Genomic DNA, 27876 nt, shown 5'->3' on the forward strand with positions numbered 1-27876 from the left:
CTCGGTCCACCTCCGTGCTCAACCTTTCAGAATGGAGAGAGCGGAGGAAGGAGACGGGAAATATGTCATTTACCAGCTCCTTCCTTTTGAGCGATCACTGACTGTTCATTCATAACTGTCACTGAGCATCATAAATTGTGTTTATGATTGTTCAGTTTATGTCTCCTGTTCATTCATCTTCAGTGCAGCTGAGGCTGCAAAGAAAAGAACTGGGGAAACTTTGTCCTCGATCCCTTTCCCTGTCTCAAAAAGCAGAGGACAGGGGTCTGTTAAGACCCCTGATATCTCACCAAAGCCACCCCCCCCCCCCCCCAGCAGGGCTAAAAAAAAAAAAAAAAAAGAAGAGAGAGAGAGAATTGTAATAAATAAATATTGAAAAGGAGGATAAATTGTAAAAATACTAAAATAAAAAGCAAACACACTGACACCGTCCACCACCTCCAAAAAAAACAAACAAAAAGAAAGAAAATTATTAAAAAAAAAATAAAAAAAAAAAAAAAATTGTAAAAATAAATATGGGTGGGTCGGAAGGAAGTCTCTCCTGAGGGTGAAGATCCCCTTTAAAATTACATTGTAAATTGTAATATAGTAAAAAAGTGCCAACATTTGAATTGGCACCATCCTCCTGCAAACCTCTGTACAGTAAGACACAGGCTGGGAGAGGGAGGGGTAGCATTAGAGGCCAATTAGGAGTGTGCTGACAAAGAACATGCTGACAGGAGGAGAGAACAAAGATGAACTCATCAGTCTACCGCTGATCCTTCTCTGTCCAATCACAGGCTTGCAGTGGGGAGGTGACAAAGCTGTTTGCTTTGCTGCAGTACATGAATGTCAGGACACCAACTTGTCTAACAGGGCTGCATATATCTCTGCACCCAACAGATACAAATCATCTTACTGTGTATTTATTTCAAATATGCATTTAGCAGTTTGTCTGGAGATCTACTTTATAAAAAATAATACTTTCAAGAAAAAAAAATGTAAAAGTTTGCTGCAGTTTTTATGTCCATTACCTCTCTGCACATGAAGCATAGAGACACCGTCCAATCTACAACGGAAACCGAGAGCGCCAGGATGTAACACAGCAGCCACTTGTTCTTGATAAACTCATTCCAGCCAATTAGATAACTCTAAAAAAAAAAAAAAAAGGGACAAACATGGAATTAACTTTTACATTAAAAAAAAAAAAAAAATACATACACTGTAGGGCCAGACATTTGTAGGCACCTTCAAATTTGTTTTCAGTGATGGGTACCATTAATGCTCCAGCGCACAAAGGCACTTTAGAGAACTATGAGGTTCCAACCTTGTGGTGACAGTTCGGGGAGGGTTCTTTTCTGTTCCAGCATGACTGTGACCCAATGTACAAACCCAAGTCCATAAAGAAATGGTTTGATGGGTCTGGTGTGGAAAATTTGAGTGCACCGAGCCCTGACCTTGGGGAGAAGAATTGGACCACCAATTGTGAGCCAGGTCTTCTCATCCACCATCAGCAGCTGAGCTCTTTTGGCCCAACAGGCATACATTCCTCAAGTATACTCCAGAATCTTGTGAAAAGCCTTCCCAGAAGAGTAGAAGCTGGTATTATCACAAAGGCAACTATTATTTTAATGCCCATGGATGCAGCAGCCAAGCTCAAGCACTGCAACTTGAGAAGGCAAGAGCGCGCTGCACATGCGCATAGTTTGACTTTCACCAAACGCATGCCTGGACATGTGGCGTCCAGCTTAACTTGCAAATGGCATGAGGGAGGAGGATTGAGGGGCCATCCCTGTGGAAAGCCCCCCCCCCCCCCCCCCCATGACTGCATGTTTAAAGGAAACCAGGAGCAAATAAAGGCCACTGGGATGTACTGTTTATGGGATCTGGAATTGCATAAGGGGATTTTTGTACAGTTACTAAAGGTGAACTTTCACTTTAATCGGACTTTCAGTATGATGACAGGTTCACTTTAATAACCCATTTTTACTTTAAATGGACATTCAGTATGATGACAGGTTCACTTTAATAACCCATTTTTACTTTAGATGGACATTCAGTATGATAACAGGTTCACTTTAATAACCCATTTTTGGTGTAAAGTTCTAAATGCATGTATACATTCTAGGTCAGCCAGACAGGAATGGTTATTACCTTTACAGAAAAGTCAGCAATAAATACAAGAAAAGTCACAAATTCCACGCTTTCCGTCAGTCCGCAGGGTGGTTCCCAGGCTGCTTTGCGGTAACGCACGTCTGAGGTTACAGTTAGAGATGAGGGCTTCTCAATGAAGGCAAGAGCCAAATTTACAAATATGGTCACATTCAGAATCCTAAAAAAGTAAGCAGAAATGTCAAAATCTAAAGTTTAACTTACATGCTAAATTTGAAAGAGGTTGTAAAGGCAGAAAGTTTCTATTCTATGCATTAAGATAAAAAGCCTTCTGTGTGCAGCAGCCCCCCTAATACTTATCTGAGCCCCATCTCTATCCAGCGATGCCCACGAGTGTCTCGGTCATCCAGGACTCTCCCTCCTGATTGGCTGAGACACAGCAGCGACACCATTGGCTCCCAATGCTGTCAAACTCAGTTAGCCAATCAGGAGAGAGAGGGACAGGGGCCGAACCATGGCTCCGTGTTTGAATAGATACACGGAGCTTGGGTGCCCCCATAGCAAGCTGCTTGCTGTGGGGGCACTCAAAGGGAGGGAGGGGCCAGGAGCTCCATGCAGGGACCTGAGAAGAGGAGGATCTGGGCTGCCCTGTGCAAAACCACTGCACAGAACAGGCAAGTATGACATCCTTGTTATTTTAATTGTAAAATCTTTTTTTCGGTGCCGATAGTCAATATTTTTTGCCGATGATTTGTTCATAAAATAAAAAAAAAAAAAAAAAAAAAAAAAAAAAAAAAAAAAATATGACACTGTCATTTTACATTTTTTTTATCACTGTTCTTGCTGTCACAAGGAATGTAAACATCCCTTGTGACAGTACCAGGCAGTGACAGGTACTCTTTATGGAGAGATCAGGGGTCTATAAGACCCCAATCCCCTCCTCTGCACTTCAAAGGATTCAAAACGTCAAGATTGGCGTTTTTGAATACTGTATTTTTTAAACTGGCGCCTTTAAGATGTCAGTAATCGGGGAAGTGATGTCATGACATCGCTTCGGGATTACTAGATCCGAGACCCGAACGAAGCATCGGCTGATTTTGGGGTCTTCGGCCAGCTGGTGGACGTTCCGGCTGGTTGCTCGGGCCTCTTGGTGGGACGGGAGAGCCCGGGGAGCGGCAGAAAGCGGCGGGAGGGAAGGGGGGGGCGTCCCCTTCCGTTGCTTGTAATAACAGCCGAGCCGCATCATCCCAGTCACTGATTAGGAGCAGTGGGTGTGGAGTGTGTGGGACCGATGTCCTGTTAACACAAGCTGCTAAATCAGCTTTTTTTTTCTCACCTCACTCTACCGGCTTCTGTTTACATGGTAAGGGGCTGACAGCTGATCACGTAGTAACGGGCTGACTGATCAGAGAGGGCGCCGCCCGTGCCCCGCAGGGGGGAACACAGGCAGCGCATTGCTTGGGAGGTTGTACACGGACGCCCTCCCAGCAATTTAGGTCCGCATCTGTAGCAGTCTTTCAGCTATAGCTTGAGTGCGAAGAGATTAAGCAACCTGCTATCAGGCTTTCAACAAGCTTCAAAAAGGGCTGAGTTTTGCCAGCAGCTTGCTTAAAGTGCCAATAAGCACTTTTACAAACTGGAGCTGAATGATACTTTAAAACAGGGCTTGACACATTTTCTTTGAATCTAGGATCCAGCTAAAAGTTAGGAGCCAGGTTTTTTTCTGGTATGACTCCATGACAACCGTCAGATTCAACGTCTGCGGTCCTATATTGTCCTTGTTGTGGAGAAAGCTGCACATAGGGGCGGGCAACGGGCGGGTGGTGGCAAGTTTCAGGACAACCCCTTCTTTCTCAGGCCTGCCCAGAAGCAGCATCAGACAATTTACGTACAGGGCTGTACCCTAAAAATTGTCATACATGGGGCTAACATTGTGTTAGAAGAGAGGAAAACCTGCGCTACTGGACTTGGGTATCAACAGCTCCATCAAAAAAAAAAAAAAAATACAAAAATTAAGATCAAAAAAAAGGACAAGGGAACAGCTGATAATGTCAAAAACTTAGACCCCTTTCACACTGGAGGCGTTTTTCAGGTGCTTTAGCGCTAAAAATAGCACCTGAAAAGCACCTGAAAAAAAAACTCATCTGCAATCCCAAAAATGTCGTCAAATGACGTCAAAAATAGTCCTGCAAGCAGCTTCTTTGAGACGCTTTAGGAGAGGTGTATACAGTGCTCCTAAAGTGCCCCTGCCCATTGAATCGCCGAATCGCTTGCAAATCACTGTGGTAGCGGCGCTTTTAAGCCTTTATTCAGCCGCTAGCGGGGGTTAATAGCGCCCTGCTAGCGCCCGAAAAGCGCCGCAAAGACGATGGTAAAGTGCCACTAAAACAATTTTTTATATGTATGTTTGTTTATTAGCACAGGGCACTTTGCATTTTATTAGCGAATGATATATCGTTTTGTTTTTTCACACGAGTAATATTTAATACATTGCGTATGGTATAGGTGATATATACAGTGAGGGAAAAAATTATTTGATCCCCTGCCGATTTTGTACGTTTGCCCCACTGACAAGGAAATGATCAGTCTACAATTTTAATGATAGGTTTATTATAACAGTGAGAGACAGAATAACAACAAAAATATCCAGAAAAACACATTTCAAAAAAGTTATAAATGGATTTGCATTTTAATAAGTGAAATAAGTATTTGACCCCTTCGCAAAACATGACTTAGTACTTGGTGGCAAAACCCTTGTTTGCAATCACAGAGGTCAGACATTTCTTGTAGTTGGCCTCCAGGTTTGCACACATCTCAGGAGGGATTTTGTCCCACTCCTCTTTGCAGATCCTCTCCAAGTCATTGAGGTTTCAAGGCTGACGTTTAGTAACTCGAACCTTCAGCTCCCTCCATATATTTTCTATGGGATAAGGGTCTGGAGACTGGCTAGGCCACTCCAGGACCTTAATGTGCTTCTTCTTGAGCCACTCCTTTGTTGCCTTGGCCGTGTGTTGTGGGTCATTGTCATGCTGGAAGACCCATCCATGACCCAGTTTCAATGCCCTGGCTGAGGGAAGGAGGTTCTCACCCAAGATTTGACCAGTACATGGCCCTGTCCATCATCCCTTTGATGCAGTGAAGTTGTCCTGTCCCCTTAGCAGAAAAACACCCCCAAAGCATAATGTTTCCACCTCCATGTTTAACGGTGGGTATGGTGTTCTCGGGGTCATAGGCAGCATTCCTCCTCCTACAAATACGGCGAGTTGAGTTGATGCCAAAGAGCTTGATTTTGGTCTCATCTGACCACACTCTCACCCAGTTCTCCTCTGAATCATTCAGATGTTCATTAGCAAACTTCAGTCCTTCTCGGCGTAGTGTGTTACCAATTGTTTTCTTGGTGACTATGGTCACAGCTACCTTGAGATCATTGACAAGATTCTCCCGTGCAGTTCTGGGCTGATTCCTCACCGTTCTCATGATCATTGAAACTCCACGAGGTGAGATCCTTCATGGAGCCCCAGACCGAGGGAGATTTACAGTTATTTTGTTTTTCTTCATTTGCGAATAATCGCACCAACTGTTGTCACCCTCTCACCAACCTGCTTGGCGGTGATCTTGTAGCCCATTCCAGCCTTGTGTTGATCTACAATCTTGTCCCTGACATCCTTGGACAGCTCTTTAGTCTTGGCCATTGTGGAGAGATTGGAATCAGATCGATTGCTTCTGTGGACAGGTGTCTTTTATACAGGTAACAAACTGAGATTAGGAGCACTTCCTTTAGGAGAGTGCTCCTAATCTCAGCTTGTTACCTGTATAGAAGACACCTGGGAGCCAGAAATCTTGCTGATTAAATAGGGGATCAAATACTTATTTCACTCATTAAAATGCAAAATCAATATATAAAACTTTTTTGAAATGCGTTTTTTTGTTTTTGTTATTCTGTCTCTCACTGTTAAAATATACCTACCATTAAAATTAAAGACCGATCATTTCTTACTCAGTGGGCAAATGTACAAGATCAGCAGGAATCAAATACTTTTCCCCTCACTGTACAGTACATATACTGTATATTTTTCTAGGTTTTCACATGGGATTAGCGCTTCTCCCCATTTTTTCATTACGGGGCTAACATTAAAATTGACTATCCACTTCCCTACCGGAAAAGGAAAATAACGAATTAACTATGTCAAAAAAAGTCTGGAGGACTACTAGACTCAGCAAGCCTACTATGGGAAAATATAGAATATGATAAAGCAAAGAAAAAAAAAAAAAATCTAACAGAGAAGTTCTGCATTCAAATAATAATAAAAAAAAATCAATTTGCTGTGTGCCCAGGCTGGACATCCTGGCAATCCTGGCATCCTGGCCCAGCTCTCCAGCAATTCTATGAACTGCTCCCGGCTCAGCACCTCTTCTCCCCACTCAGCCTCTCCTCCAGCGAGAGGAGCAGGGTGCTGTGGTGCCGGGAAACCACCGACTCCAGATCCCCCATGTTCCTGAGCCAGGCTGACGTCTTCCTGAGCCGAGCGACCACCTCCTGCAATATCCTGGGGGAGGGTGGCAGCAGCAGTGGGAATGACAGGCCGCCAGGGATCCCCAGCTGGACTTCACTCTGCTGGCCGCTCGCTCCTCCCGCCGTGTCAGCGGCTGCTGCGCCACTCTTTTCCTCCTCCATCATGTTTACTAATAGTGGTGGTGCCAAGCAGTGCTTGGTGTCCAGAGGGCCTGTGAGGTCCGGCCCGTCTCCACCTTCCCAAGCAAGACCCCGCAGCCTGCCCTGTAGCAAAGGCACCTGTCACTGACAAAATCACAGGTGCCAGGGTGCAATTTCTAGTCGCCATGGCGACCTGGGATTTGTCAAGCCATGATTTAAAAGCTTAAACAAAGCTTGCCGAAAGCTCTACAAATCCTTAATTAAAGCTCGCTGTTCACACTGCTCTTATACAAGTTAATCACTTCCGGACCGCCCGCTGTCATTATACGTCAGTACTTGGAGGTTGAGAACTGTGGTTATGGCAGCAGATAGCTGCCATAACCCCGGTATTTTTAAAAATGGCGGGTGGTCTGCTTTCGGATAAAAGTGATCGCCCCCAGATCACTTTTATCAGTGGCGGGAGAGGTGCCCACCCCCCTCTCGCTGCATTTCGGTCATCTCCTCCGCTTACCGGAGCAGTTGGTAGCAGCGGAGCCGAACCAATACTTTCATCTCTGAGGCTGGAAGTCGAGTGAGGGAATGATGGCCCCCACTTGACTCCATACCATTGGATGACGGAAGAGACGTCAAATGTCTCTTCTGTCCAATGGTTTTGAAGGGGGAAAAATTATTATTATTTTTTTTTAATTTTAAGCACCTGTTCCGCTGTGCAAAAGCGAACATATACCTAAGTCACGCCCACATATGTAAACGGTGTTCAAACCACACATGTGAGGTATCGCCACAATCGTTAGAGCGAGAGCAATATGTCTAGCAAAAGACCTCTTCTAACTCAAAACTGGTAACCTGTAGAAATGTCTAAATTTTGCCTATGGAGATTTTTAAGTGTCAAATTTTGTCTCCATTCCACGAGCGGGTGCAATTTTGAAGCGTGAAGTGTTGGGTATCAATTTTCTCAGTGTAACATTATCTTTCACAATATAAAAAAAAAAAAAAAAATTGGGTTAACTTTACTGTTGTCTTATTTTTTCATTAAAAAAAAAAAAAAAAAAAAAAAAAAAAAAAGGTATTTTTTCCAAAAAAATTGCGTTTGTAAGACCGCTGTGTAAATACGGTGCGACAAAGTATTGGAACGTTGAAATATTAAAAATTTTCCTTCGCGCTAGTAGATGTGAAAATAATATGGTGACTAAATAGTGTAAAATAATACAAATGTAAATATTGCAGCAAAATGAGGGTGCTCACACAAACACTTGGTATAGTAGATATTTAGAATAAATTTCGCGCAATATTACCAATGGTATATGTAAAAATGTAGGACAAAGTAAAACTATTATATAGTGGTTGCTGTAGTTGTAGTTGCTAGGATCAACGATCTCTGTATTGCAACATATAGCAGTTCCCACTATTTAGCAGTAAAGTGATGGTGTTATAATAAAGTGAACTACGTGCAAGTATCTAAATTGCCAAAAGATTAATCATGAGTGAAAGCAAGCTGAGATATCATAAATAAATTAACGTGAATAAATAAATACTGGTGAATAAATAAAAATCCTTGTAAAAAAACTGGATAATTAATACTAAGTGCAACCCATCCAAAAATGAATAAATTAATAACAGAAAAAAGGTGCCAACAGTGAACCATAAAATGATGCAATCACAATTCATTTAGATGTGCCTTTAAAAATAAGGTGATGATAATATTGCAGAATTAAAAATGAAAAGTTCATAAATTCTTAGATAGGTGGCGCTGTTGGAAAGGTAAAAATAGTCCTTCTATTCAGATCTCTATATATCTTGTGTGCTGGGTAAAAAATTTCTTACAGTGATGCCTCCTAGTATAGTCTCACAGAACTCTCACCTTAAAATTGTAAAAGTCAGGCTATGGTAATTAAATCCTTGAGGCGTGGAAACACTGTCTGGGAGCCTCTCCTTCTAGGTGCTTAACTCTCCATACTTTCTTCTCGGTCACTCCGCTCTGGTGTAACTCAATAACAGGGGAGATAGAAATAGGGGAGGGGGAGAGAAGAAGGGCTCCACTAGTGTGATATCGTTTTTCAATCAAAAGGGGAGTATTTATTTGGATCATGCTCTTGCATTTAATAACAGTAAAAAAGGCAGAATAAAAAGCGGATGAGAAGTCTGGCGTTCTCAGCGCCCTCTCACTTGTGTTTCAGCTATGTGCCGCTCCAGCCAATCCCTACGCGTTACGACACGTCAAGTGTCTTCATCTGGGGAACCGGATTGGCTGTTCTATGTAACCTTATATATAATGAAACCGGAAATTCTGACACCGCCATTTTGCTTGTGGTTATGTTTGTTAGACTCGGCGGCCTGTGTACTAGAACCGGAAGTTTTGAAACCGCCATTTTACTTGTGGTTATATTTGTTTTACTCGGCGGTCATTTTTCTTTAGATTTAGGATGTTGATTCACCACCATTTTGTTGTAGATTGCTGTAATACTACTCTATGTAATAGACTCCTATGTGGGCGGCCATTTTTTTGGTGGAAGTACACTTACATGTTATTTCTTATTTACGGCCAGTGTATGTAATAAAGGGAGTTGCACCATAGACGATTTAAACCGCAATACCGCAAATACCCTTATTTGGTGCACTATTGGTGTTTTGCCATAAAAATATGTATAAAGGTATACTTTATATATTTCAATTTTAACGAGAATTGGATTGAAAGGTGATCATATTATGGTGTATGGGTGAAACCAGGTGAGAGTGCTCTGGTACATCAACCAGTTAGTATATTATGAAAATTTTAATCAATTATTATAAATTATCTATAATTTATAATAATTGATTTAATTTTCATAATATACTAACTCGGTAAAATTGAAATATATAAAGTATACCTTTATACATATTTTTATGGCAAAACACCAATAGTGCACCAAATAAGGGTATTTGCGGTATTGCGGTTTAAATCGTCTATGGTGCAACTCCCTTTATTACATACACTGGCCGTAAATAAGAAATAACATGTAAGTGTACTTCCACCAAAAAAATGGCCGCCCACATAGGAGTCTATTACATAGAGCAGCAATCTACAACAAAATGGTGGTGAATCAACATCCTAAATCTAAAGAAAAATGACCGCCGAGTAAAACAAATATAACCACAAGTAAAATGGCGGTTTCAGAACTTCCGGTTCTAGTACACAGGCCGCCGAGTCTAACAAACATAACCACAAGCAAAATGGCGGTGTCAGAATTTCCGGTTTCATTATATATAAGGTTACATAGAACAGCCAATCCGGTTCCCCAGATGAAGACATGTGATGTGTCGTAACGCGTAGGGATTGGCTGGAGCGGCACATAGCTGAAACACAAGTGAGAGGGCGCTGAGAACGCCAGACTTCTCATCCGTTTTTATTCTGCCTTTTTTACTGTTATTAAATGCAAGAGCATGATCCAAATAAATACTTCCCTTTGATTGAAAAACGATATCACACTAGTGGAGCCCTTCTTCTCTCCCCCTCCCCTATTTCTATCTCCCCTGTTATTGAGTTACACCAGAGCGGAGTGACCGAGAAGAAAGTATGGAGAGTTAAGCACCTAGAAGGAGAGGCTCCCAGACAGTGTTTCCACGCCTCAAGGATTTAATTACCATAGCCTGACTTTTAAAATTTTAAAGGTGAGAGTTCTGTGAGACTATACTAGGAGGCATCACTGTAAGAAATTTTTTACCCAGCACACAAGATATATACAGATGTGAATAGAAGGACTATTTTTACCTTTCCAACAGCGCCACCTATCTAAGAATTTATGAACTTTTCATTTTTAATTCTGCAATATTATCATCACCTTATTTTTAAAGGCACATCTAAATGAATTGTGATTGCATCATTTTATGGTTCACTGTTGGCACCTTTTTCTGTTATTAATTTATTCATTTTTGGATGGGTTGCACTTAGTATTAATTATCCAGTTTTTTACAAGGATTTTTATTTATTCACCAGTATTTATTTATTCACGTTAATTTATTTATGATATCTCAGCTTGCTTTCACTCATGATTAATCTTTTGGCAATTTAGATACTTGCACGTAGTTCACTTTATTATAACACCATCACTTTACTGCTAAATAGTGGGAACTGCTATATGTTGCAATACAGAGATCGTTGATCCTAGCAACTACAACTACAGCAACCACTATATAATAGTTTTACTTTGTCCTACATTTTTACATATACCATTGGTAATATTGCGCAAAATTTATTCTAAATATCAAAGTATTGGAACGACCGCCAATTTATTCTCTAGGGTGTCTGAAAAAAAAAAAAAAATATATATATATATATATATATATATATATATATATATATATATATATATATATATATATAATATGTTTGGGGGTTCTAAGTAATTTTCTAGTAAAAAAACATGGTCAAAGAAACAGGAAATGATTGGAATATCCCTGTGATTTTTTTAATTTTTTTTTGCTGTCCATATTGTGGATGGTTACCCTCCTAACTTCCTATGTGGTTATGGAACGGGAAGTGAAATTTCCTTGGCAAAACCTTTATAGAAACTCAACAGATGTGTTAACACTTCTACTTAAAAAACAACGAAAAAAAAAATTCTGTTTGAAGATACACTTAAAATTTGTCTCACTTATTACTGCGCCGGATTATACAGAGCATGCCCAGTGAATAATGGAGATGGAGACACATTGGGACCACAAGTAAGTTAATATACTGCAATAAATGAAAAACAAGAGCTTACTTACCACTGGCACAGATCAGAATAATACCATCGATACAGCTGCAGAGAACACAGATCAACACGATGGTCTATGGAGCGATACTGGGAGTAGAAAGAACACATCCAGGTCACAAAATAAATACTAAACAAAGCATTCCCATTCCAGCAATAGAAAAGCAGTCCCTCCTGCACACATTCATATAATCGCTCAATACTGTCATCTCTCTCATCAGTTTATAATATTTATGGTTGCTTCCCTACATAAGACAACCAGCAATTAGACCCCCGATGTCTCCCCTGCTCTACATGGTGGTTGGTTAGCCGCACTAACAGGGACCCATGGAAGTGATCCAGTAGCTGTACAGCCACCAGATCGCTTCCACCCGACAGTGAAAAGTTTGATTGTCAGATTTTCTCTCTACAGCAGCCAGCAGGGAGTATAAAATGGTGTCTGCTGCTACAGAGGTATGTCATCAATTAGTGGCAGCTACAGGGTTAAATAAAGTGTGAAAGGCTTAGATCAGTGATGGTGAACCTTGGCACCCCAGATGTTTTGGAACTACATTTCCCATGATGGTCATACACTCTGCAGTGTAGCTGAGTGTATGAGTGTAAGTCACTGGCTTAGTTCATCTTTCTGACCATATCTCATATTATAACTATACTGAGGGTGTAACATAAAACAAGGTCACATTCCCCAAACCTCCTCCCCCCATCTTGGAACTGCAGCCCCACTGATTCAGGGTGCTACTACCTGCAGCCTCCTGTCTGTTGTAATTTGGCACACAGCTGCATGATCCATTCACAGGGATCTGAGAATGGAAAGACTACAAGTCCCATCTGCCACTACAGCAGAGGAACTCACAGATCTAATTAGAACACTATGTGGTGGTGTCACTGTACTTATACTCCATTGATTTCATCCTCCAGCCTCACAACAATAGGTGCGTACCTCTGTACAGACCTGGGGCTCGTATGTAAACAATGCATTGCAACAGTGATAAAATTCTGCAGGCTTCAATGTAAAAACAATTAATCCATGCACTTTTTTTTTTTTTTTCTACATGGGTGCATTTATGAATTTTTTAACAAAAGGTGGACCATGCCTTTACAGACATCATATAAACACATCTGCAGGCTTATCCTATGCAGTTATCAAAGAGCCACGAGGATAAGTAGTTAAAGCGTAGCACCATTTTTGTTGAGAAAAAAAGCATTCCCCTCTGGGTGATCTATGTACATTGCAAGGATTATAACAACCTTTGTTGCAGATTCCTATCTTTTGTTATTCTGAAGAAATCCCTGTGTGTTTGTCTGTGTCTCTGTTCTGAGTCTGTCTAATGGGAGTGGTTTCACAATTATCAGTCAGCTGTGGCAGCTGCAGAGCACTAATGAGGAAATCTGCTGGGCCTGCATCCCTTCAGACATCTTCCTATTGGAAATATGTCACCAAAAAAAAAAAAAAAAAACATTTTTGTCGCAGGTGAAGCCTGAAATCTGACTTGTATCTTAGTACAGACTTCTGGGAAAACTGGTGAGCCAATAACACAAGCAGGAAATGATGTTTCTGGGGAGTGGTCAGTACAACATTCTGTGTACAGAACAACTCCATGTAGCCATATTGCATTTATAGAATATTACAGCGGCTGCAGATTGAAAAGGAAAGGTCATTTTTAATAACATTCAAGTACAATATGACTTGTATAGCAATTGTACACGCTGTATTATTTTTTCTTTATTTGCTATTTTTTTCCCCCACGAAAGTGGAGTTACCCTTTAAGTGGACCAAAGGCATTGAATTATAGCTGACCCTGTGCTTCACATCACTAAATAATCCTGATTCCAGCGATCAGAGAGATTCCAGGTAGACCCAAAACAAGGACTGTAATCTGTGCAACACAAAAGAGCATATTTCATACTCCTATCCTTACCTGGATTGCATCTTCAATAAACACAACAGCTTGTTTTAAATAAAGACGATCACACACAGCACCTGGGGGGAAAGAAAAAAAAAAAAATAGGATGCATTACGGTGAAAAAACACAAAGGTTTACAACCCCTTTAAGATGTGTCAATTGTGCTGATTCTTCTTCTTTTAGTAGAAATCCTCCATGCCTCCCCCCCACTCCTGTAATCGGGTGCGGTGGGGGGGGGGGGGGGGTAATTCAAATAAGGAGCTGTCATAAGCTCTCTTTAAAAAGTGTTAATGCTGTAGCTGCTGACTTTTGATATTAGGACAATCACCTGTCCTGGAGTCCAGCGATGTCGGCACCGCAGCTGACGTTTCCGTCAGCTGTCGGGTGCTGCCGCCACCGCCATTGCCGGTAGGGGAACCCGGCAGTGAAGCATTGCAGCTTCACGGCCGGGTCCCTACTGCGCATGCTCCACTCTCTTACTGGCCAACGGCGAGGGAAGGAGGAGGGAGCCGGACATCTGACGTACCTCGCCACGGCAAGGTCTGGCAAAAGTGGGGACAGGGTACCCGTCAAAGACAGGTACCCGCCCCCCCGAAAGGTGCCATATGTGGCACCGGAGGGGGGGGGGGGGAGACAAATGGGCGGAAGTTCCACTTTTGGGTGGAACTTCGCTTTAAAGGATGTTATGCAGCACAGTGTTTGTGCTGTATAATTTGCCCCCACCCCACATATCACCTGAAATACCTGCTCTCCACTTTGTGAAACAGATAACGGGTCATCATGACTGCTGAGCCCTGACACCGTGGTCAGTTTACATCCATCATCCGCAGCTCTCCTGTCCTCCTGCCTGTCCGCTCGTGACAGTGCCACTCCTCCGCTATAAAACTATCGTACTATCATGCCATCCCCTCGGGTTAAATAAGGACATGTGCCACACAGTATGTTTTATAAAAAAGATGCCAATTTATACCCGATTTCAGAGCATCTCCCAGCGCTCCCGTGACTCCTCGGCTCTCTCTTCCTCTCCTCCTGGCTGACATCAGTGGGAGTTCTCGGCCCCGCCCACTGGAACTGTTAGCCCGGAAGAGGAGAGAGCTGAAGAGTCACGGGAGCGCCAGGAGACGCTCTGAAATCAGGTAGAAATGGCCATCTTTTTTATAAAACACATATTGTGCGGCGCATGTACTTATTTAACAGAGGGGATGGCAGGATAGTACGATAGTGGCTTTACAACCACTTTAAGAGTGCCCAATTATGCCCACCCCTTCCACCCAGCTCCTCCAATCACAGAAGCCGTACTACAATTTCTATGAAAGGTATAGGATCTATGAATGGAGGACAGGCAGATTGATTGATAGGTCTGCCCCCCTCCATTCATAGATCACTTTTCAATCATAGAAGCGGTAGTACAACTCCTATGATTGGAGGAGCGGGGCTGAAGGGGCGGGCACAGTCAGGCACTCTTGGAGCCTGTGACGGCCTGTTCTTAGTCTGTGTTCAGAGACCTGCACATGTACGGCTGTGACCCAATAGACATCAATGGGACTGCCTACCCGGGGATGTGTAGAACATCTGTGCATCCCTGTATGGGCAAATACAGCCCCAGCAAGGGTGTACTCATAGGTTCACACTGTACCCAAATCTAAAATAAAGGATTTGACTGGAGCCTTTAATAAGTAAAGAAAACGCAGCATTTCACACACAAGACATATCTGTGTTCCAACATATAGTCGATCTCTCCGATCGATAGGAAAAAAAAAAAAAAAAAAAAAAATCGCAGTGCTGAGCAGTCCCTCCATGAGCCCCCCTCCTCAGTATACAATATAATTATATTCATTTGATGACAGCTGTGCTCATGTGGAGATAATGATTCAGCGTTTGTGTATAATTATAATCAGCCAGCAGACATACATGTCATAACCACTGTCATATGATAAAGGAAGGGTGTGGATCCATCTGTCCTAAAACGACAAGAACTACACTACGGTCTACGTGTCAGGTGTCTATGTGTCTTGCGGCTTCACTGCCGGTTTCCGCATGCGCGGCGCTTTGTGAATGGCCAGCATGTCTTATGGGGGACACACAGGTTCCAGAAGACAGCGGGGGGGGGGGGGGGGCTCGCCGCAGAATAGGATGTGACATCCTCGGCTGGATCGGAAGTACTCTTAGTACTTCTTAAAAGGTACGAGAGAAAGTAAAAAAAAAAAAAAAATGTATAAATATCCAAAAACTAGGGGTGGAGAGGAGGTCTTTCATTTAAGACCACTTCTCAAAATTGGGTGGAACTCCGCTTTAAAGGAACTTTAGCCACAGCAGAATAAAGTTATTCTCTTGAGTGCAGCAATTTACAGAAAAGAGATTCTGGTAGCCATGAGCAACAATAGTTTCTGTATGACTATATTTATCCCCCCCACCCCCCCATGGGTAAAATTGAAAATAAATAAATAAAATGAAAAACACCCCTCTAGGTTAAAGCCTCTGCAAAATTAAAAGTATATTATATATACACACACACATATATACACACCAATCAGCCATAACTTTATGACCACCCTCCTAATATTGAATAGGTCCTTTTGCAGCCAAAACCGTCCTGACCCGATCCAGCATAGATCCCACCAGACCTCTGAAGGTGTGATGTGGTGTATGGAGGCTCAACCTGGGGCCCTCCATCTGTTGTGGCACAACAAAGACTTGTAATTCGGCAAACAGCTGGAGGGCCCCCAGGTAGAGCGCCCATCATGTGGTGTCCAACACTGAGCCATCAGTAGCAGATCCTTTAAGATGTGACATATGGACTCAGATGTCATTGTAACAAGATGATCAGCGTTATTCACTTTACCTGTCAGTGGTCATAATGTTATGGCTGTACAGATCACACTGTACACATATACATAAAAGTGTGTGTGTGAGATATATATATATATATATATATATATATACACACACACACACACACACACACACATATGTATGTGTGTGAGAAACTGTGCCGCCCATACACATGCATAGACTGTGTTTGTTTTTTACAAAGGCAACATTATATTGCATAGCCCATTATATTATATATAGATGACATTATAGGAGAAAAAAAAAAAAAAAATTTTATATATATATATATATATATATATATATATATATATATATATATATGTATAGAGAGAGAGAGAGAGCGCATTATAGAGTTAATTATATATAGATGAGATTATAGAGTATATTATTATATATAGATGAGATTATAGAGTATATTATTATATATAGATGAGATTATAGAGTATATTATTATATATAGATGAGATTATAGAGTATATTATTATATATAGATGACATTATTGTGTATTATTATTATATATAGATGACATTATTGTACGTATTATTATATCTCTAGTATTATAGGAGAGGAATAGAGAAGTCATGCAGTGTGTAGATGGTCTGTCTGGGATCACACTTCCTCCAATCACAGGGCAGCTCTCACCATTGCTGTCCCGGGGCCCCCCATGTCCACAGGAAGAAGCGGATCCGCTCCGGTCTCGGTGACTCTTCTCCAGGGAGGCGCTGAAGTCCGGATCCGCACACCAACTCCGGTGCAAAGGACCCAGCAGAGGGTCCGACTCCATCCCGGCACAGCGACACTAGCCCTTTCCCTGATGTTTGCCTAATACAGAACACGGGGCGGCGCACTGCACTCTGGGAGATGTAGTCCTCTGGGCTCAGATACTCTTCTGTGTGGGGGGCCCGCCCGGCACAGCTCCGAACTACACTTCCCAGAATGCAAGAGCTTGTATCAGGAAAACTTTATTCAAACACACATAAACTTTCAAGAAGTTTATGAGTGGCTTGTTCAGCTGAAGGGGCGGGGTGTCACATGTCAGGCCAGAACTGCTATTGGCTAGATGTCAGAGAGAGCCGGGGAGGAGGGCGGAGCCTGGAGGGATTCCGGAAGAACGAGAAGTACAGAGGACAAGTGACTGCATGGAGTGTGCTGTGAGTGTAGCAGGGTGTATGGAGAATGCATGGAGTGTGGTGTACAAGAGTGTATGGGAAGCACATGAAGTATAGGAGAGTTTATAGGAAACCTATGGATAGTGCACGGGGGACACTTGGAGTACACTATGGGGTATAGGAGAATGCATAGGAACGCATGGAGTGTGCTGTAGAAGAGTGTATTGGGAATAGGAAACTTGCTGTATAGGAGAGTATATAAGGAGCACACAGGGGGTGCAGTATAGGAGATGGGGTGGGTTTCGGGTCTCCTATGAGCCCCCATACTATAGATATAGATGAGGGGTCAGTGTGGTGTGATGGGGGAGGGGAATGGATGGAATAGAACCCAGGATTATTATGGAGTGCGGTGTATATGAGGAGGGGGAGGGGGAGAGACAAGACCTAGCGGGGTGCATTATGTAGTGTAAAGGGCATGGAGGGGTTGTGGTGGGTATTTAGCCATTTGTAGGGGGATGAAAGAGGAGAAGTTAATGAATTTGTATTGTAATGTCCCATCCCCCCGCCCGGTGATGATTGTAGACTTGTCTGGAAGTGATGACAGTGACACAATCTATTTTCTCCTCTAGGTATAGAGATCAGAATGGGCTCCGGATTGGAAGGAAATCTGCTGACGCATTTCATCCTCTGTAAAGTGGAAGAAAAGTCGGGGAGTGAAGGTTCTCCATCTCCTAGAAGAATGTGAACTGTACCTCAGTGATCCCTTCTTTGTCCTGAATTCCTCCTATAAAATAAAAGGTTCTGTTCTCTGTGGTTAGGGATTGCTGTGTCCTCAGCCTCATAGCCATATATCTGAAGTGTGAGATCTGAGGCTCTGTTGCCTCACCAGATGCAGAGCAGTATTATACCCAAAAGCAAATATTTCTTCTATTGCAGCTTACCAGTTGTTAGATGTGATGGTTCTATTAGTTTTCTTTTTTAGACTTTCTTTCCATCTGGTGATCTGGCTAGTAAGTCTTTTGTTTTTCAAAAGAACAAGCTTTCCAGCAGAATGTAACCATTACAGGGATGTGACAAACCATTTACCACTGACAGGGGGTGCTTCCGATGATTAGCTATTATTTATGTAAAACCTTTATCCCAAAAAAACAGCTGTAACTGATTATAAAATGTGTGGTAGAGTTTGGCTTTATATTGTTAATGTATTTAAATATGTTAGTATATTTAACACCCCCTCCTCCCTCCCAGACTGAAAATGCTAATGTCTGCTGTGCCTCCTCTGCTCATTCCTCTGGAGTTGTGGCTCACTAATACAAGAGGCGTGTTACTGGTCCGATCACAAGGTGAAAACAGGGGATAAGCCTAAAAAAAAAAAGAAAACTAATACAGCCACCACATCTAATGATATAATACATTTTTGGCGAGATTTGTTGATGTCACATCTGTAGTGGTCATGAATCTTGGTGCTGGACAGGAAGTTGTGCCTGAGGAGTGACAATGGAAGAATCTCCTGCATTCTCGCTACCTCACACGGCTTCGTTCTGTGCTTCCTCCATCTCAGTGTTTCTCAACTCCAGTCCTTAAGGCGCCCTAAAGCCCCATACACACGATAGGACTTTGTACAAACTTTCCCTTGGATTTTTGCCCAAAAGTTTGTCTTGCATACAGACGACAGGACTTTTCCAGCCAACTTTCACCAAATCACGTGGTTTTTCAGCTCTTTACCACCACCCTTTGGTCAACTTCTGTATTGTTGTCTAATATTGTGTCAATCTCGCCACTTTTATTGGCGAGATTGACACCTTGCGAGCCGGGTTGACACTGGTGCGGGATCCGAGTTGGATCCCCGCCAATACCAGGCACTGTTTGGTATGAATCTTGAGGGGGAACTCCACGACAAATTTTAAATAAAAAAACGGCATGGGTTCCCCTTCAGGGGCATACCAGACCCTTAGGTCTGCTATGGATATTAAGAGGAACCCCCTACGCCGAAAAAACAGCGTGGGGGTCCCCCCAAAATCCATACCAAACCCTTATCCGAGCACGCAGCCCGGCCGGTCAGGAAAGGGGGTGGGGACGAGCGCACGCCCCCCCCCCCCTCTCCTGAGCCATACCGGGCCACATGCCCTCAACATGGGGGGTGGGTGCTTTGGGGGAAGGGGGCACCCTGCGGCCCCCCCACCCCAAAAGCACCTTGTCCCCATGTTGATGAGGAGAAGGGCCTCTTCCTGACAACCCTGGCTGTTGGTTGTCGGGGTCTGTGGGCGGGGCGCTTATCGGAATCCGGAAGCCCCCTTTAATAAGGGGGCCCCCAGATCCCGGCCCCCCACCCTATGTGAATGAGTATGGGGTACATCGTACCCCTACCCATTCACCTAGGGAAAAAAGTGTCAAGTGATCAAATCACCTGTGCAAAATAATGGAACTCCTGAAAATATGACCTGTTGGGGTGCCTTGAGGACTGGAGTTGAGAAACACTGCTGCTCTATCTCTCCTGATTTGATGATTACACAGCACTGGCTTGCAGAGCTGTCCCCTCCCCCCGCTTACCGGTGTCTCTTGGGCTTACCGGTGTCTCTCGGGCTTATCGTTCCCGAGAGATGTCATTATGTCACTTGCAGTCCAGGGTGGAAGTAAACCTTTTTTTTTTTTTTTTTAAGCAAAAGATCAAATTTTATTTGTATTTTTTTGCTTTTAAAAGGTAGAGAGATTTGGGGCCTTTTTTTGACCCATAAAAAGGACCTGTCATCGTTATTTCTATTAGACCCCTTTCACATGGAGGCGTTTTTTTAGGCGCTTTTCGGCTAAAAATAGCGCCTGTAAAGCGTCTGAAAAACGGCTCCCCTGCAGTCTCAGTGTGAAAGTCCGAGTGCTTTCACCCCGAGGCGATGCGCTGGCAGGACGTCAAAAAAACCTCCTGCAAACAGCATCTTTGGAGCGGTGTATACACCACTCCTAAAGCGCCCCTGCCCATTGAAATGAATGGGCAGCAGCGCTGGTAAAGCACCGCTGCAGTTGTGCTTTGCAAGTTGTTTTAACACTTTTTCGGCCGCTAGCGGGGTTTAAAAGCGCCCGCTAGTGGCCGAAAACCTCCGCAAAAACAACGGTAAAGCGCCACTAAAAATAGCAGCACCTTACCGCCGAAGCCCCAGTGTGAAAGCAGCCTTACAAGGGATGTTTACATTCCTTATAATAGGAATGAAAGTGATCAAAAAATAAATAAAAATTAAAGGGACAGTGTAAAAATAAAATAAATCAGGAAAACAATCACATTTTGATTTAAATTTGTAAACAAAGTGGCAGTAAAGGCTTGGTCTTCAAGTGGTTAAATCGGAACTTTCGTTTAAGGCCTCCTCCCCAGCTCCTGTTTGTGAATGCAGCACATTTATTGCATGCATGAAACTCCGTAGTGCGAAAGCATCATATAATTCCGTGTGGCTGCATTTGGAGAAAAGAAAAAAGGGCGAGGGGCCTTTTTCCTGTGGGAAACGCAGGTAAAGTTTATTTAAATAAATGGGCTGCTGTACCCTTGAAAACAAAAGCTGAGATGTGAGCCTCGCCTTAAGGAATGCAGTATTCTGATGTGAGCACTCAGTGTGGCTAGGTAAGTACTCTTGTGCAGGTAATTCAGGCAAAAAGTCATCCCTGAAACGGAGAACAGGGATGCACCGGACCCCTCCCGTGAGCCACATCTGTCGGAGGTGTGAACCCAGCCTAAATTTGGCCAATCCAGTCCACATAATACACTCTATGCACTGTAATGCCCCGTACACACGGTCGGACATTGATCGGACATTCCGACAACAAAATCCATGGATTTTTTCCGACGGATGTTGGCTCAAACTTGTCTTGCATACACACGGTTACACAAAGTTGTCGGAAAATCCGATCGTTCTGAACGCGGTGACGTAAAACATGTACGTCGGGACAATAAACGGGGCAGAACCAATAGCTTTCATCTCTTTATTTATTCTGAGCATGCGTGGCACTTTGTGCGTCGGATTTGTGTACACACGATCGGAAATTCCGACAACGGATTTTGTTGTCGGAAAATTTTATAGCCTGCTCTCAAACTTTGTGTGTCAAAAAATCCGATGGAAAATGTGTGATGGAGCCCACACACGGTCGGAATTTCCAACAACAAGGTCCTATCACACATTTTCCATCGGAAAATCCAACCGTGTGTACGGGGCATAAGTGTGATATTGATATATGTGTGTATATATATATATATATATATATATATATATATATATACACACACACACACACACACACACATACACACTTTTTTAATATTTCGGCAGAGCTGGTCCACACTAAGGTGTTGATTCTCATCCTTCTAAAACTAGATCTTCCTCATTTGGCCAACCACATTACCACCACCTACCTTCCTGTTTGTAGGGCGGTTCCTTTCTTTTACAGTGTGCTTAATGTATGGCCTGCCTAAGTTAGGGTTTATTGCTACTTTCACAGAATATATTATTAATGGATGTTAAAATATTTTAGTATTTTGTTCTGATTTGAAATGCTCCTTGCAGTTTGTTTGGTGCACAGTATTTGTTGAAAGTCGTTTATTATTTGTTACAACATTGTATGAAAACATTTTGTGCCTATGTGAGCTCTTTTTAATAAAGTATTGTGACATAAATATGTTTTTTTTTTTCTTGGCTTTTCAAGGAATTTGTTGATAATGTGACAATACTACAACCCCCAGGAATCCTTAGGGTGAGCTCTTTGGCATGGGAGGCAGTGCTGTGTACAGGTGTGTGAGTGGTGACAGAAGAGTGGAGATCTCCCCTGTCATTGCTCATTTCTCCTAGTCATTGTATGCAAAGGTCAGTAATTGTGCCTACATAACAGTGATACATTTACTTACTGGGATGTTATGGGCTCGTGAGCATTGGCAATGAATGATGAGTTCTCATTTGGGTTTGCAACCTGCCAGTCCAGTTTTAGAAACCACCATCCAGTTCAAAACCACCATTCCCCCTGTATTTGGGAGCTGCAAAGGATAGACACAGACTAATGCAAGCTGAGTGACTCAGTTGAGGCCACCCACAGGTGAGCCACTCAGCTTGTGTCCACCTGCAGCCCACCCCTTATAGTCTGCATGTTTGTGGGTGGTCTCTGCTAAACAGAAGAAGAGCCATAGGGGAACTGAAGGTAAGAAGTGGATAACTGGATTCTTTTGCTTCGACCTGCTTTTTTAAGGTGACCTCTGCGGTTCCCCAATTTGGGATTTAAGGAAAACGCCACACCATGTGATAAAAGGTGCCCATCTCAGTCTGATATCTGCTACATATAGGGGAGACAGTGGGGTTGATGTGATGAAATCTCTGAGGGTATAAGACAGATAGATAGACAGGTAGAAAGTTCAACTGAATAAATTGGTCTTTAGCAGAGATGATTGGTTCGGTTTATTGTGAGGACAAGAGGCTTCCTTATCATAATCAGTGAAATACCGTCCCCATCCCTCAGGTAACTTTGTAAGATACTCAGGATGTCACTGTGGATCATCCAGCAATCTGAGATTCCATCTCCATCCATCCTAAATCCTGGGATGTTTACATTTCTTGCAATAGCGATAAAAGTGATAAAAAATAAAGAAAGTGTAAATATAAAAAGTGGGAAAAAATAATAAAAAAAAAAAGATTTAAAAGCGTGCTTGCGTGCATTGGTGAACGCATACATACGTCACGCCCACATGTGTAAACGGTTTTCATACCACACATGTGAGGTATTGCCAGGAATATCAAAGCGAGAGCAATATTTCTAAAACTCTAAACTGCTAACCTGTAGGAATTTTCAAAGCGGCGCCTATGGAGAATTTTAAGTACTGTCATTTGGCGCCATTCCATGAGCACACGCAATTTTAAAGCGTGGCATGTTGGGTATCCATTTACTTGGCACAACAGCATCTTTCTTATTATACAAAAAATTGGGGTATATATTGTGTTTGTTTTTACTAATTGAAGTGTATTATCTCCTAAAAATTACGTCTGAAAAACCACTGCGCAAAAACCATGTGACATAAAAAATTGCAATGACCGCCAATTTATTCTCTAGGGTCTCTGCTAAAAAAAAAAGATATATAATGTTTGGGGGTTCTAAGTAATTTTCGAGCAAAAAAAACTGATTTAAATTGGTAAACAAGTGTCAGAAAAAGGCCTGGTCAGCAAGCGCCTAATATGGTAGAAATATCTGCAGGTTGTTTACATGAGAAAACTGGCAGGCTGCCAAGATTCCGACCTCCATAGAAAAACAGCTGAGATTTCACTGCTTCTGTTCAAAAAATGAATTACAATGCACTCCACGATGTCTATAGATACAGAGATAAAGGCGGACTTATTTTCATTGGAATTTTACTGCTTGTTCAATTTATGTAAATATTTCTCAGCACATGATCTGGGCACAGGTTCACTTTAAATGGGTTTAAATGTTTCCAATAAAAAGTCCCCTGGCTTCTAAGACAAAATTGAGCTCAAGCCCCATCCAATCTGCTGTCAAAAAAAAAAAAAAAAACAGCTTCTAATTCTTCCCCATTCCATCACAAATTACAGAAATGTAACTGCCATTCACAGATATCATAAGGAAATCGCTGTCAGAGAAAGCACTGTGGCTTTTTAAAAATGTCAGCAGTATTGTGTTATGCGGTTATTACAAATAAACCATCAGAGACTATTGGAGTTTATTTCTAATTGCATTCATTGTTTTCACAACATTTGAATTGCAGAGTCTGCCTGAAAGCAAAGGTCACTTTAACTGTCACCATGGCAACCACTGTGGCAGTTGGCGATGACATCATAGTGGGTCTGAGGATATAAATAGCTGTGCAGGTGAGTCAGCAGATCAAACCAACAGTGAGAGGAGAAGGAGTTAGCAGCACATTGTTAGTTCTGAACCTTGTTGAGTTGGTTATATTGCAATTTATTTGTGATTTCCTGAAAAAAATGGGAAACTGCTGTAGAAAAAAACGCACTCATGTTGATGAGACAGCTTACCGTCCCAAGTCACAGGCAAAATCTACATCTAAGCCTTTAGTGACTGGAACACAACAGACATATCAGTCTGCTGTCTCTCTCTACCATGATGTGCCCATTAGGCCTAGTGGAACTTGGCCAACTGCCATTAATGGCAAACCAGAGGAGTCCCTTCAACTGGAAACCTTTCCAGTTATCTATACTAATGTAAAGGAGTTTGTTGATTCTGAGAGAGGCAGTAGCCCTCAACTGAACACTCCTATTACCGATGAAGACACATCTGTTCAGTCTGATGGAGCCAGTAGCCCTCAGCTAAACAGTCCTATAAGCTATTCTGATGAAGAGGAGTCAAAGCCTGACACCTCTCAGCTGAAAACTACAGTGACCTATTCAATTAAAGGCACATCTGTTCGGCCCGATTCCTCCAGTAGCTCGCTGCTTAGTCCTGTAAGCTATTCTGATGAAGAGGAGTCCTTTCAGCTTGAAACATCTCAGCTGAGCACTACAGTGACCTATTCCTTTGAAGACAAAGCTGTTCAGTCTGATGGAGCCACAAGCTCAGAGCTGGACAGTTCTGAAATCTTTTCCGATGGAGAGGTGACCTTTCCACTTTTAACATTTCAGCTGAAACCTCGAGTGACCTATTCCAATGAAGACACATCTGATAGGTCTGATTCTTCCAGCAGCTCGCAGCTTAAAAGTCCTGTAAGCTATTCTGATGAAGAGGAGTCCTTTCAGCTTCAAACATCTCAGCTGAACAATACAGTGAAGTATTCCTTTGAAGACAAAGCTGTTCAGTCTGATGGAGCCATAAACTCAGAGCTGGACAGTTCTGAAAACTTTTCCGAAGGAGAGGTGACCTTTCCGCTTTTAACACTTCAGCTGAAACCTCGAGTGACTTATTCCAATGAAGACACATCTGATAGGTCTGATTCTTCCAGCAGCTCACAGCTTAAAAGTCCTGTAAGCTATTCTGATGAAGAGGAGTTCACATCTGAACTAGAGGAGTTCACTCAGCCAAGCAAAAGAAAAATGGGCGACAGAGGGGCAATTAGCCAGTCTAGTTCCCCATCATATAACCTACATAGGTTGAGAAGAGACCTGCAGTACGTTATGGAATATGGAAATGAAAACTATGCCTACAAGAGGAGTATTGAAGTCTACTTCCTACCTGACAACTGTCTTAGTCATACAGAACTGGGTGAAGAAGACCGAAGAGAAATGGTGCTCAGCCTTGTCAAATCACACTCAAGGCACTCCCTGAGCTTGGAGTCCCTGTGCCTGGCCATAAATTACCTGGACAGGCTCCTACTTAACCTCACGGTGAAGCGGTCCACCTACCACATCATGGCCGTCACCTCAATGGTACTTGCCTTGAAAATATCAGAAAGATATACCGAAGAAGTGCACCAATTAATTATGAGTTTTCGCAAGTATTACACCAGCACCACTATGTGGACTATGGAGGCAATGATCATGAGGAAACTCGGGTACCGGCTAATTGCTCCAACCACCAACTTGTTCTTGGAGCATCTTATCATGAAGCGGATGGCCAGTGCAGAGTTTACCGCACAGACAGTGGAGGAGAACCATATTCTGATGGGATGTGCAAAAGCAGTCGTTAAACTCTGCCTGTCAGAGTACTATTACTGCTCTATCCCTCCATCACTGCAGGCCATCTGCTGTGTCAAAGCTGCTGAATGGGTGCTTTCCACAGACAAGACTGTCACCATCACTGGTGTACAAGGATACCCAAATGAAAGGGTGCAGGAGGTGCTAGAGTACACGATTACTCTCATCAAAGACAACCATGACTACTTCAGCAGCCTCATAGAATTTGAAGACATCTACCTAGATCACTACTGAGCGCTCCACAGGAAGAGAGACAGAGACAGAGTGTGTGTGTGTGTGTGTGTGAGAGAGAGAGGGGGGGGGGGGTGAGAGGGGGCAGAGAGAGAGAGAGGAAGGGGGGACAGAGAGAGAGGAGGGGGGGACAGAGAGAGGAGGGGGGGGACAGAGAGAGAGGAAGGGGGGGAACAGAGAGAGAGGAAGGGGGGAACAGAGAGAGAGGAAGGGGGGGAACAGAGAGAGAGGAAGGGGGGGCAGAGAGAGAGGAAGGGGGGGCAGACAGAGAGGGAGGGGGGGAACAGACAGAGAGGGAGGGGGGAACAGACAGAGAGGGAGGGGGGGAACAGACAGAGAGGGAGGGGGGGGGGACAGACAGAGAGGGAGGGGGGGGAACAGACAGAGAGGGAGGGGGGGGGAACAGACAGAGAGGGAGGGGGGGGGAACAGACAGAGAGGGAGGGGGGGGAACAGACAGAGAGGGAGGGGGGGGAACAGACAGAGAGGGAGGGGGGGAACAGACAGAGAGGGAGGGGGGGAACAGACAGAGAGGGAGGGGGGGGAACAGAGAGAGAGGGAGGGGGGGAACAGAGAGAGAGGGAGGGGGGGGAACAGAGATAGAGGGGGGGGAACAGAGATAGAGGGGGGGGGGAACAGAGAGAGAGGAAGGGGGGGCAGAGAGAGAGGAAGGGGGGGCAGACAGAGAGGGAGGGGGGGAACAGACAGAGAGGGAGGGGGGGGAACAGACAGAGAGGGAGGGGGGGAACAGACAGAGAGGGAGGGGGGGAACAGACAGAGAGGGAGGGGGGGGAACAGAGAGAGAGGGAGGGGGGGAACAGAGAGAGAGGGAGGGGGGGGAACAGAGATAGAGGGGGGGGAACAGAGATAGAGGGGGGGGGAACAGAGATAGAGGGGGGGGGAACAGAGATAGAGGGAGGGGGGGAACAGAGATAGAGGGAGGGAAGGGGTCTTGCTAAGAGAGAGGGGGAGGGAGTGAGAGAGAGGGGGGAGGGTGGGAAGGAGGGGGGCTGAAAGGAGAGTGAGGGGGGAGATTGGAGAGAGACCTCTTCAAATCTGTTGCACTGGCTGTGTGGGCAATGACAGCTAATCACCCTCGGGGCAAGTACAGGGGGTGGAAGGAGGGCGGGCGGGGTGAGATTATAGGGCATTCGTTTACATTTTAAATTTCATTCTGAAAGCACCAGCAGCTCTCAAGTGGGCACTCCAGACCAGACTACAAAATGTAGTCACAAACTCAAATTATACCAGCAAAACACTCACCTTTATCTATTATATAAAATGACAACCTTGTCAGAAAAAATGAAGAGATAAACGAACACCCAGCACCCTCCCCACTGTACTTACCTCCATGGGTGATGGGCTGATAGTGCTCACTCAGCCAGTGTAGCGGTCTGGGGGGGTTCGATATCCTCATTTTTAGTATTATTATTTTTTTTGCAGTACTGCGACATTGCGGTGGACAGATCGGACACTTCTGACACTATTTTGGGACCAGTGACTTTTATACAGCGATCAGAGCTAAAAATAGCCACTGATTACTGTATAAATGTCACTGGCAGGGAAGGGGTTAACACTAGGGGGTGGGCAATCAAGGGGTTAAGTGTTCCCTGGGAGGTGTTTCTAACTTTGGGGGGGGAGGGGACAGACCGCTGTTCCTGATCGCTAGGAACAGACGATCTCTCTCCTCTATTGACAGAACGGGGG

General features: G+C 43.6%; 1 protein-coding gene and 1 long non-coding RNA gene across 2 annotated transcripts in view; one reads left to right on the forward strand and one right to left on the reverse strand.

The window, feature by feature from the left end:
- The window catches only part of TPCN2 (two pore segment channel 2), an 84502-nt gene extending 67366 nt beyond the window's left edge, over positions 1–17136 (reverse strand). Inside the window, exons 1-5 of the mRNA XM_073604252.1 lie at positions 16858–17136; positions 13398–13459; positions 11492–11568; positions 2134–2311; positions 1014–1130 (exon numbers count right to left, since the gene is read on the reverse strand). Coding sequence (XP_073460353.1) covers positions 1014–1130; positions 2134–2311; positions 11492–11568; positions 13398–13459; positions 16858–16999 — 576 coding nt within the window. The 5' untranslated portion in view covers positions 17000–17136. The remainder of the gene's footprint in view (positions 1–1013; positions 1131–2133; positions 2312–11491; positions 11569–13397; positions 13460–16857) is intronic.
- On the forward strand, positions 16863–18137 carry LOC141111985 (uncharacterized). The gene is made up of 2 exons (XR_012236491.1): positions 16863–17366; positions 17954–18137. It is a non-coding gene; the product is annotated as an uncharacterized lncRNA (long non-coding RNA).
- The last annotated feature ends 9739 nt before the right edge of the window (positions 18138–27876 follow it).

The sequence above is a fragment of the Aquarana catesbeiana genome, linkage group LG11 (assembly GCF_042186555.1).
Source record: "Aquarana catesbeiana isolate 2022-GZ linkage group LG11, ASM4218655v1, whole genome shotgun sequence".
Taxonomy (NCBI): domain Eukaryota; kingdom Metazoa; phylum Chordata; class Amphibia; order Anura; family Ranidae; genus Aquarana; species Aquarana catesbeiana.